At 35.2% G+C, this 13,292-nt stretch overlaps 1 protein-coding gene across 1 annotated transcript in view; it reads right to left on the bottom strand.

Annotated features, from left to right (window-relative positions):
- The window catches only part of LOC120243913 (sodium channel protein type 1 subunit alpha), a 176,030-nt gene that overhangs the window by 73,608 nt on the left and 89,130 nt on the right, over positions 1–13,292 (bottom strand). The window contains exon 2 of the mRNA XM_039250140.1: positions 6,388–6,700. Coding sequence (XP_039106071.1) covers positions 6,388–6,651 — 264 coding nt within the window. The 5' untranslated portion in view covers positions 6,652–6,700. The remainder of the gene's footprint in view (positions 1–6,387; positions 6,701–13,292) is intronic.

Below are 13,292 nucleotides of genomic sequence, written 5' to 3'. Positions count from 1 at the left end.
TATGATTTGAGGCTCAGTTTTATCCTAGACTTGCTATGTGAGAACTATGAGCCAACTATTCCCTGCTGATTTCTACATCTGAATAGAGATGTGAGTGCCCTTAATCAATTCTAAAACACCATATAAATACAGGAATTAAGGGTTGAAGTGTGTGATTGTCTGGTTCTCAAATACATAAACATACTAACACTTAAGCATTTGAAAACAGAATCAATTTCACACTGGAAGTTTGCTGCTCAATCTTTCCTCCCAAATTTCATATTCAGAATACAATGCAATCAGCTTATTCTTATTCTTATTCTTGGGTACCTCCAAAAAAGATTCAGACCCCACCTATTATTTTGTCTTTATTGTAAAAAACCTAGACTAAGCCTCCATCAAGACTCCCAACTTGATTGGTACATGGGTGGCTCAGCTGGTTAAGCATCTGACTTTAGCCCAGGTCACGACCTTGCAGTTTGTGGGTTCGAGGCCCACGTTGGTCTCTGTGCTGACAGCTGAGAGCCTGGAGCCTGCTTTGGGTTCTGTGTCTCCCTCTCTCACTGGCCTTCCCCCTCCCTCTCTCTCTCTCTCTCTCTCTCTCTCTCTCTCAGAAATAAATAAACATAAATTTTTTAAAGAAAAAAAGACTCCCAACTTGATCTTTAAAAATATAAAGTGGACCATGTGACTCCTCTACTCAAAGCCTTCTGAGAACTCATTTTGCCCTTACACTTCAAACTCTTTAATATACACTACAAAGTACCTTTTCTAACCCTGGCCCACCTCCCCAATCACAACATATTCTCTCCCTTCTTATTACAGAGGCACGTCATTTAAGTTTCCTGAATCTGTCCTCTTAAGTAAAAAAAAAGGTATTTATCACCTTATTATATCTGGTGGTAACGTAATTGTCCAATTATTTTTTAACTTGATCCAAACCTACGGAGTCTCAAAATTTTGTTTCTACAACCAGGGATTTTTAAAATCAGGGATGCCCCTGATTGAGCAGGAAGAGTGAAGTGACAAGTCAGGTTCGGGAAATACCGCCAATGGAAGTGATGAAGTATGAGGTGCAGAGGGGCATGGGAGAGGCGCAGGAACAGCAGCGACAGGCTTATATGTATTCTATTACATATTTCTCTTTTCCACTGGTATTGGTGGTGCAAAGACTGCAAGCCCGAGGCAGCATGGCAATGGGCCATGGAAGCTGACGGATCTGTTTTAAATCTAGTGTCTGTTACTTAATAGCTTTGTGATCTTAGGCAATTACTTCACCTCAGTTTCATTACTTTAAAATAAAGACAAGAGTTATCTGGGAAGGACATGTGGATTAAATAAGAACTGTAAATATCCTGATACGTAGTGCATAGAGTACGGAGCTATTATTTTTGCCTGCCTGGCAAGTCTTCTGCAGTCTCCACCTCTCCCTTTGAGAGAACAGCTCTGGTCCACTGTCTATCCATGTGGCTTGGGTGGCCCTGACCCACCCCTTGGCAACACAGGACAACATATGGTGCTAATCTGGTCAAAGAGACCATCACATACCCTAGGCTACAGGAACTGGTTCAGAGGAGGTCGTGTGAACTAACTACTACCAATTCTGGGACTTCTGCTAGAGATTTTGAAGAAAAAGTGAGCTCTTTTTCTTGGCGTTATTAAGGCTGTAGGATGTTAGTTTGATGCTAATGGTGGCTATTTCTGCCATCTTGTGGGAAGAGCCAGCCTGTGAATGCAACCAGCATAGGAAAAAGTAGAGCTGAAAATGGAAAAGAACTGGATCCTTTGATATTAAAATGAGATTTACTCCACACATACATTTATGCATTAATTAATTAGTTAGCTTGTTTGTTTTCAAAAACTAGTTTCTGTTAGATTTTGGCACTCTCAGTTGAAGGGTTTCTTACTAACATAGCTGGTACTTAATAAATGCTAGCCATTATTTAACTACCACCATAATCATCTGGGATTGTTTCTGAGACACAGATGGGGAGGTGACAAAGAAGAAAGGGGCATAAGGAAGAAATAATGGATGAGCAGAGAAAGATCTGGAAGTCAACTCTAGTGCCTTGGATATAAGGGAGAGCCTTGGATGACTGCTAATTCTAAGGGACCTAATGATATTTTTAAAAAATATTAATTGGGGACTGTCCATGGGACAATTTATGGAATCATAAGCTTTTACTTACCTTCTAGTTTTCTGATTTTCCATTAAATTGCTTTTACAAGAAAAACTCCCTAATCCCAGTTAAAAACAAAACAAACAACTCTCTCTACCCAGTATAACAACTTAAAACTCCTGCAGCAATAATAGACTGGGCATGAATTTGAAATCACAAGTTCATACATGACTCTTCATGCAGCTCCAATAAAGAGGAAGTAGGCATCTTCTTAAGAGCTGATAGAAAGGAAAGATAAGTTGTTCATAAATGGCCCATGAGACAATCAAGGAAAAAATACATTGTAAAATGGATTCGTTTCTACATTCCATAATTAATAAACATCATTTTCACCCCAGATCTAAAACACTTCATTCTATTTCCAGTATCCTGCCACAAAGGATATTTTCTTCCATGGTACTAGTGCGTCATCTGTAATTTTAAGAAGAACATGAGAAGAAAGAAGTTTTCTGTAAGAAAGAGTAGGTGAAGAATTTCAATGTATAACCAAATGGTGCAAAATGAACCCAAGCTATGAAATAAAAAATTGAAAAAAAGAACCATAAGGAAAAAAAAAAAAGGTTTGCTCATAGCTAAATGTGCCTTGCCACATAGCTAAAGTAAATAAGCAAACAAAAGGAACCCAGCCTGAAATCACGTTTTGAAGACCACTGGACTGGAACTAACATGGTATGGCAAATTCTGTGACTGTATTCTGATAGCACTGTGATTTTATTTTTTAGTTCTTACCTTGGAATGCTGAAGGATTAAAACATCTGAAGGTGTGGAAATGCTTCCAGGCATCAGGAATGTTCAAGAGATGGTTGCTACTATTTCTTCAGTTATTACTACAATATCACTGACCATGGATTAAACTACTTTAACAATTTTAGTAATACTTTCGAAGATTATATAATGTGCACATTTTAAACTAGGGCAAAGGAGATAAAAATATGTGGGCATATGCCATCTGAAAATACACCATCAGCAATGACATTTCCATAAGCTCACTGACATTGCCTTTTTAGAAGATCACATAGGGCTTTAGTGTGGTTTACACATAAATTTCTTTTATGGATACCACTGTACCGTAATCTAAAATATAACATAAAAATGGGTTCTACAACCATTTTTATAGTAGGCTTGCTTTGTTTATTCTGTATATTAATAAGAAAGAAACTAGAGACTTTGTATATAGATATAAATGGCACATTAATTATTGTACTTGAGTTAAAGCTTAGGGAAGTAAGTCACTAGCCTACGGATACCTGCATATTCCAGCTCAGGAATAGAATAAAATCAACACCCCCAATATGAGTAACAGTGGAAATCTCATCCCAAGAAACTTTATTTCTAGTGACATTTCCACCATTAAACGCTTTGTCTTTGCCAAGAGTTCTGTGTGTGTGTGTGTCTGTGTGTGTGTGTGTGTGTGATCCACTGTTTTAATGAAGACTACTCTACTGATTTAAGATCCTCAAGCCATAAGACAAAATTGGTCATCAAATATCAAAAGAAACATTCACTATTATCCCAACTTTAATCAGAGCAAACTAATTCAGAATTTAAGACTATTCCTCTGAGTAACCCAATTGTGGAAGAAAATGTAAGACTAGAAAACAATATAATGGCAATCACAGAAAGTCTCAAAACATGAAAATGCAAAAAAAAAAAAAAAAAAAAAGAACATTTTAAACACATAGCTTAGTCATGTGTCCTAAGCTTGCAATGTTACTTTTTAAGGATTCCAGTCCTCCAGAGTGTTTCATTTGTACTGCTGTTGAATGACTTACACTGGAAGATTTGCTGGATGTCAGCCCAGTGTTAAGGCAACGGATGTGCCTTACCTTGGGGAAAACTCCTTCCTGATAGCAATATTTCTCTTATCGGGTTGTTCTGCTTGCACAATGTATTTGTTCCAAAATGCCAAAATGGTTTTGCTTCCCCACACAACGTGCATTTGAAGATAAGGCTAGATGGTGTTAGAGGCAAATATGAATGTGAACCTAACAAAGTCTATAAGGGTTGCTTCAGCACAAGAATCTGGCTGGCTAGTCATTCCTTCAGAGTTGGACTTTCAGCCTCAGTTTGAAGACCTTTCTTTTAACTGTTTGAAAGGGGCTTGCATGATTTTCTTTTCCATGTGCCTTCATACTCTTTGTTATATATCATTCATCATAAACCAATTGTGGGCTGTTTGGGGACATTCTCTCAAGACAACAGCTTTTATCAGTCTGAAAATTCTTTATTTAAAAAGACAGATTGAGTAGATAATCTGGTTTCCACATAAAGAATTACTGCCATTGTCAATATATATTAGTTTGGTCTGTCTCAAAGTATTCATTTATTGTCTTATAAATAAGGACACCATACATGAGCTGGGATGCTAGATATCATTCCCTGTTTGATGAAGGGGTAGCCTCTGGGTAGCCTCAATAGTTTTTAGGTAGTAATTACTACCAGAGAGGTGGGACTGAGATGTCTGTGGGTAGCAAAAGCCCTGCTAAGGAAGAAATAACCCATATAACCCATGAAAGCAGCGCCTCTAAACAGGCTGCTCTAATAATGAAGCCATTTTAAATAAGTTAAAATGTTTGACTAATCGAATTATCTGCATTGTCCCCTTCTTTCTACAAATAAACCCCTCATCATTTGATTAATTTGGTTTTTAGCTTTTCAGACATCACATTAAAATAATTTTTAAAGGACTGATTTAATGATAAAGTGCAACTTATAATTTATATGGTAGTTATAAAATAGATAAACTCTTACCTGCTAAGATTTAACAATATTATGTTAAAAAGCAAAGTTAAATAAAAGATAATGAGATCTATGGGAAATGATTCTGTATCTCTTTCTTTAGTGTATAATGGGCTAACCAGTTTTTAAGAAGGGAAAGTAGGTTAGTGAAATTGGTTATATCCTGAAAAGTTAAAAAAAAATCTGAACACAGTGAGAATTTTACCTCTGAAACAGCAATAGTCGATAAGAAGTGATTTGCAAAACTGTCTCAAATCCGCATATTAAAATTGTCAAACTTTTACATTTAATAAGGACTAACTTGATATAGAACTGTGCCAGCAATGAACAGAGTTTCTAAAAGTTTTGGGGGTATTTTAAGGCCTATGTCCAACTGAAAAATTTTATCTGCTCAATTACAATCTTTTTGCCCTACCCTTCTACCAAGAGTTCACAAATGTATTGTGTCCAGTTAAAAAGATAAAATGTTGCAAATTAACTAGTTATAAATTTAATCAAAATCAATGCAATAAACTTTTTCAATTTTATCTTTTTCTATGCTTTCTTGGTTTGGTGTAATCATGGTCATAAGTAAAAGTTGGGTGGTTAATAGAAGGTATTCATTTCAAGCATAAATAGAGAAAATACAAGCATTTAATTAGTTATATAGGTTCATCAGAATACGATATTTATGTTAATTCTTACCAGTATCAATATACCTCCAACAAAACATTGAATAATGTTTTGAAATAAAAATATTTTAAGTAAAATTTTATTTCATGTATTTATAATACTGAGAAAAATGATTGAATAGCTTTCATTATTTAAATCTTGATTTAACGCTTTGTGATACAGAAATTCAGTTGTTACATAATTCAGTTGACTGATAAACTGAGTTTTAATAGCTGTCACTGTTAAAAATGATACTTCCCAAAGACGCATGGATCCAAATGGAAAAAGCACATTATTAGTTGCTCTGAATAATTTTTTAAAACTGAAGTTTCTATAGGAATGTTCTTTTCCAAGTAGAGAAAAGTTTCTTCAAGAAATTGATTTATCATGTATAACATGATTTAGAAATCAAAAACCTTGTGGCATCAAATTTTGTTCTATGAGAAATTAGTACTAATATTTTTAAAGTCTTTATCTATCCCTAAATAAAAGTTTAGGGATAACTTGTGATAATTTTAGGATTTAGAAAACACACCAAATTGTATAGCAAATACAACCTCTGGGGAGAATTTAATTTGTTAAATATGCTGCCTGCCTACAACATACATTTATGTTTAGGTATTTGTTGGGGTGCATCTGAGACAGCTCCATCTGTTATGATATAATCAATTTATTTCTCAGGGATGTATATGCATAAAACACACATAAAGTTGTTTTATTTCCTAAACAGAAGGATACTTAAGACATTCTGCTAATTTAGCATGTGTCAGTGCTTAAACAGTCCAAGGTACTCAGTAGGCAGTTAGCAGTAAAATACGCCTGATAAAAAAACACTCACTTTTTTATTGATATAGTACGGGTCCAGGTCCTCCAGCGGTTCTGACACCATCTCTGGAGGGATGTCTCCATAAATAAAAGGAAGGTTCTTTCCAGCTTCCAAGTCACTATTTGGCTTTGGGCCATTTTCGTCATCATCTTTCTTGTCTGGTTTGGGATTCTTAGCCTTTTCTTCTGCAATGCGTCTTTCAATAGCCGCAAGAGATTCTCTGGTGAAGAAGTTGAAGCTGTCAGGTCCTGGTGGTACAAGCACTGTTTGCTCCATCTTGTCATCCTGCACATTTTAATTACCATTTACTCTGCATATAAAAGTCCTAGAAAAAAAAAAAGATGCAGATATTCTAAGGAGATTAGGAGAAGATTTTAATACCTATAAACTCTGGTCATGAAATATGAATTAGATGATTGAAATTGTTGTTCCCAATTAAATTAAAATGCAATGTGTTGGGGCTCCTGGGTGGCTCAGTAGGTTAAGGATCTGACTTTGGCTCAGGTCATGATCGAATGTCACCTCTCCAGCCCCCTTCTCGAGCAACTACTATTCTGCTTACTGTTTCAATGGCTTTGGCTTAACAGATAAGTGTTCTAGCTCAGGTTTTGTTAAGTGTCCCAAGTTTATTAATTCTTGTGCTTTGCCGATACAGGAATTGTGCCATAACTTAAGGAAGTGATTCAACTATGGCCTTAATTAGAGTACATTAGGCTAAATACCATCATGTCCCTAATGGGCCATTTACTCTGGGAGCTGCCCAGACAAGGATGTATCCCCCATAGGGGCAATGGATAGCTTAGCAACAGGATGAAGTGGAAAGGGAGATGTCTCTGAGAGGATATAACATCCAACTCCCTAATCCTAACAAGTGGCTCCTGGCCAAGCTAGTCAAAACAGTTTGTTGCAGCCAGCTTTTTTTTTTTTTTTAATGTTTATTCATTTTTGAGACAGAGAGCATGAGTCTGGGAAGGGCAGAGAGAGAGGGGGACAGAGGATTTAAAGTGAGCTCTGAGCTGACAACACAGAGCCTGACGCAGGGCTCGAACTCACGAACTATAAGATCATGACCTCAGCCAAAGTCAGACACTCAACCAGGTGCCCCACTGCAGCCAGCCTTAATGACCAACCAAATAGTCAGTGCTGACTGAGTCACAGACATGAGTCTTCATGTAATCTGAGATTGAGACAGCTGGAATTGTGACTTGCTCATGACATTAGCCATGCTAGGGCTGGCTTACTTGAACACACACACACACACACACACACACACACACACACACACAGAGACAGAGAGAGAGAGAGAGAGAGAGAGAGAGAGAGAGAGAGAGAGGAGTGTTGGATAAATGCCATTTATGTGACTAGGAATGAGAAGAAGACTAGGCTGGAGAAATTCCTAGATTGGGCCTCAGATGGGGAAAGATAGCTGTAGGTATAGGAGACAGCAGGATTCTCCTGTTTCAGGAAAAAATGATCAGAAAGAAGCCAGGGAGCCAACAAAAATGGAAGTGTTTTTTTTCACTAAAGCAATAATGCTATTCTTGCTGATTCTATGGTCCTATACTGCTAAACATATTATGAAGACCTGAGGCAAAACTCTCAACTCCATATAGCAGAGTCAGATCTGATCTGATTCCAGGAGCCAAATCCCAAATGTATTGTTTTAAGGTATATTTAATATGAACTCAAATTTCACAGATATAACTGAGACAAAACTCCCAGAGCCTAAGCTACCATTTGGATATGAGATTTATTTGGATACTGTGTTAACTCATTAAGGTCAACAAGCTATGATATAGTTAATTGCAGCCTTGGTGAATATAAGCTGCAATAATAAAATTGCAGCCATAACTGTTTTGTAAGGAGTCCTAGAGGGACCTCAAATTTCACTGAAGGAAGTCTCCACTGCTGTGGGGTTTATAACCATAGTTTTCAGTGGATGACCAGAAACAAGTGGAATATTCAAGTCTAAATTTGTACCCTCAGTCTATTAAGCAAACTAATAAAACTTTCAGAGCTTCTTATAATCTACCTTTAATTAGCTTAGGGCCTGAAAGAATAGAAAAATTAAATCAGTAAATTTAAATCAATGGAAAAGGAATATTGAACCTTAAAATTCTACTTCTCCAATGAGGCATCAGGAAAACACTGGTAGTTATTTATTTGGAAATAAAAGTTTAGGGATAAGAAGTTAATGTTATATTTTCTCATTAGGGAAGTATTATGACATAGATGTATATATGGTTTTTATTTTTAACTAGTTTTTTGATAGAAAATTTGTAATGATATAAACTCAAAACATTTAAAAAGAAATACAGGCAAACTCCCTTCCACCCATTCTCTAACAGTTATTTCCTGTTCCCAGAGGTAACCACTATTGTCTGTCTCCATATATTTTTCCAGGTATGTAATAGGTAAGCACTAATCACATGAGTATATGTATAATCACACATTTTCTATTTAAAAATGCATAGACATAGTGTTTTAGGATACAACTCTTCTGTATCTTTCATTTTTCACTTAAAAATATATATTAGAGTTCAGTCCTTATCAATTTCATAGATCAGCTGTCTTTATTGGCTACATGGTTTTCCATTGTTTGTATGCAGTATAATTTATTGAATGAATCTCCCAGTTATGGGTATTCAGATTGTTTCCAATCTTTTGCTATTATAAAGCTGCAGCTAATAAATTTTATACACACATTTTTACATATATGTGGACATATTTATGGTATCAATTTCAAAAAATGTACGTGGCTGAGTAAAAAAGTGAATCTTTAATTCTGATATTATTGCAAAATTATTCACTTTGAAGTATTGATTCTCCTGACAGCAATATAATGTGGTGCCTGTTTGTCTACATCTTTACCAGGCAATGTGCTATTTTATTTTCAATCTGATTGAAACAAAAATGGGATCATAATATACTTTTAATTTGCATTTGTCTTACTCTGAGACAGATTGGTCTTTCTTTTTTTTAACATGGTTAAGAGCTGTATTTTTTATTTTCTTTTCTGTGACTTCCTGTTTAAATAACAGTCCATGTTACCACTTTTTTCCTTTTTAATCTATATCAACCTTTTAGATATGACATTAGGAATTTAATTTTGGTTCTCTTAAAGAAAAGTATATTTTTCTGAGTTTGTGGTGTTTTTGTGCTACAAGTTAAGAAATGTTTTAAAAATATTTTTAAATCTTAACATGAAGATCAAACTGTAACTCTTCTTTGGCTTCTAGATTTTGTGTCACACTGAGGAAAGCATCCATGATGCTGGGGGAGTAGAGGGATACATCATACAAAGATCATGTTCTTTACTTGCATTGTTAGCATGTTTATGCTTTAACTTTATAAATTTAAATCTTTGATCTATTAGGAATTTGTTTTCTTTATGGAATAAGATAGAAACTCTTTTTTTTCTTACTTATTCCTGCCAACATTAATTACTGAATAAGCTAACTTTTCTTCACCAATACACAATGCTACCTTCATAGTGTATTAAAAATGTATGTATTCATTTGTATCAATCTCAAAGTCAGCAACAAACGTTACAAAGTAATCCTAGATGTATTTTCATTAAATGCAAGAAAAAATCAATACTATTATTTAACAATTTTTCTAAAAGTACAAGCCAATCCAATTAAATGTGAGAAATAATTACATGTAATAATAAAGAGGACGTAAAATTATAGTTATTTCCATACTATGTAATTGTATGCTTCGGAAACTCAATAGAAACATCTGAAATACTCCTACAAGTAGTAAGAGAATTAGGTGTCTGGGTTCAAAACCATAAAAAACACAATAGTTTCCTTTACAGGAACAATATGCATGTAAAAATACAACAGAAGAAACTAGAAGCTTTTCCACTAAGATTAGAAATAAGATCACTTCTTTTCAACATTGTACCAGAAATGTTAACAACTGCAATTAAGACAAGAAAAAAAAAAGATAAAGAGATTAAGAAGGAAGAAATAAAAGTGTATTTGTTTGCTGATAACAAATCATCTATGTAGAAAACCTAAAAGAAATAATAAAAAAAACCCTCCTGGAACTAATAAGCAATTATAGCAAGTTTGCTGTAGCAAAAGTAAATTGTTTTCCTATACACCAGCAATGAACAAGTGGAATTTGAAATTAAAGACACAAACCATTTACATTAGTGCCTCCCCAAAGGACATATTTAGGCATTAGTCTGACAGGTTATGTACAAGGTCTGTATGAGAAAAACTACACACCTAATAAAAGAAATCAAAGAACTAAATAAATGGAGATATTCCCTGCTCTGGATAGGAAAACTCAATAATATCATAATGTCCGTTTTACCCAACTTAATCTCTGTTGGTCTATTGATCTACTGATTAGTGCAATCTCAATAAAATTCCAGCAAATTACTTTTTGGATATTGAAAAACTGATTCTAACATTTATTTTGAGAGGCAAAAGACCCAGGATAGCCAATACAAATATTGAAGGAGAAGAAAAAACTTGAATGACTGACAGTACCTGACTTCAGGACTTACTATAATGCTACAGTAATCAAGTACTGTGGTATTGGTGAAATAATTGACAAACAGGTCAACAGAACAGAATAGAGAGTTCAGAAATAAACCCATATTAATTGAGCCAACTTATCTTTGATAAAGGAGCAAAAGCAATATTATGGGGAGCAAAGATAGTTTTTCCATTGAATGGAGCTGAACAACTGGACATCAACATACAAAATCATGAATCTAGACACAGACTTTTCTCTCTTCACAGAAATAAGCTGAAAATGAGTCAGACCTAAATGTAAAATGCAAAACTACAGAAGTCCTAGAAAAGAATATAGAAGAAAATTTGAATGACCTTTGGTATGGCAATGACATTTAGATAAACTCAACGAGCATGATCCATGAAAAAAATAATAATTGATAAAGTGGATTTCATTAAAATAAAAGACTTCTGCTCTGTTAAAGACAATATCAAGAGAATGAAAAGACAAATCATGGACTGGGAGAAAATATTTGCAAAAGACAAAGCTGATAAAGGACTGTTATCCAAGATACAGAGAAGCTCCCATTTGGAGATGATTTTAACTTTTTTAGGGCAAAGGCAATCACTTCTGAAGCACAAGGAGACTTAGCAATATTTCAAAACTGAAGGGTTATACTATGTTCCATGTCTGAAATTCTTTCTGCTGCTACCACCATGCTACAACTAAGGAGGAACCCATTTCTTGGGTTCCCAAGCTTCAACAGCTTCACTGGTTTGTTTAGAAACTGTTTTTAGGGGCGCCTGGGTGGCTTAGTCGGTTAAGCGTCTGACTTTCGCTTGGGTCATGATCTCGCGGTTCGTGGGTTCGAGCCCCGCGTCGGGCTCTGTGCTGACTGCCAGCTCAGGGCCTGGAGCTTGTTTCGGAGTCTGTGACTCCCTCTCTCTCTGACCCTCCCCTGCTCATGCTGTCTTTCTCTCCTAGAAATAAATAAAACATTAAAAAAAAAAATTTAAAAAAAAAAAAAGAAACTTTTTAATTTCACTGCATGGGAAATAATGTCAATACATTTTAATTCAAAGGAAAAAAATATACAAAGGACTCTTAAAACGCTACAATAAGAAAGCAACCAACATGATTTAAAAAATGATCAAGGGCCTTAATGGACACTTCATCAAAGAACATATAAAGATGGCACATAAGCATAAGAAAAAATGGGCCATATCGTATGTCATCAGGAAAATGCATATTAAAACAACAAAGAGTTACTACTTCCCAGTGAATACAATGGCCAAAATCTAAAATACCGATAATACAAAATGCTGACAAGAATGTGGAGTAATAGGGGCATCTGGGCGGCTCAACTGGCTAAGCGGCTGACTTCGGCTCAGGTCATGATCTCACAGTTCGTGAGTTCGAGCCCCACATTGGGTTCTGTGCAGGAGCCTGTTTCAGATTCTGTGTCTCCCTCTCTCTCTGCCCTTGCCCTGCTCATGCTCTGTCTCTCTCTGTCTCAAAAATAAATAAAAACTATTAAAAATTTTTTTTAAAAAAAGAATGTGGAGTAATAAGGAACTCTTACTCACTGCCATCTGGAATGCTAAATGGTACAGCCACATTGGAAGATAGTTTGCCAACTTCTTACGGAACAAAACTTACTCTTAACATACAATCTAGAAATTGCCCTCTTTGGTAATTACCCAAGTGAGTTGAAATCTTATGTCTACACAAAAACCCGCACACAAATGTTTATAGCAGCTTTATTAATAAAAATTGCCAAAATGTGGAAGCAATGAAGATGTCCTTTATAGGTAAATGGATCAATAAATGGTGGTATATCCTGACAATGGAATACTCTTCAGAACTAAAAAGTAATGAGCTATTCAGCCAGGAAATGACATGGAGGAAACGTAAATGCATATTTACGTTTATATGTAACCTACGTATAATGGTAGGTGCATGTCACTATACATTGTCCAAACACACAGAATGTTCAAGACTAAGAGTGAGCCATAGTCTAAACTATGTACTCGGGGTAATAATAATGTGTCAATGTAGGTTCATCAGTTACAACAAAAAGTACCATTCTGGTGTATGCTGCTCATGGACTGTGCTTACACGAGGACTGGGCACATATGGGAACTTTGCACTTTTTGCTCAATTTTTCTGTGAACCTAAAAAATGGTCTATTTAAAAGGGGAAAAATACAATTAATATTTCATACACACAATGTAAGAATTTTTTAAAAATCTTTGAAAAAACAAAAAAATGGATAGAAAGACAGATCCTTTTCTTGGATAGAAATACAACATAATAAAGATATGAAATGAAATTTTCCTGAAGTAATTAATAAATTAAATACAGCCTTCGCAAAAATAACAAAATTTTAGAACTGTGCAAACTTGGAAAAGTAAATTAAAAAATAACCAGAACATTCTTAATTA

The sequence above is a fragment of the Hyaena hyaena genome, unplaced genomic scaffold (genome assembly GCF_003009895.1).
Source record: "Hyaena hyaena isolate Hyena2069 unplaced genomic scaffold, ASM300989v1 scaffold_363, whole genome shotgun sequence".
NCBI lineage: Eukaryota > Metazoa > Chordata > Mammalia > Carnivora > Hyaenidae > Hyaena > Hyaena hyaena.
This window is presented reverse-complemented; position numbering and strand designations above follow the sequence as displayed.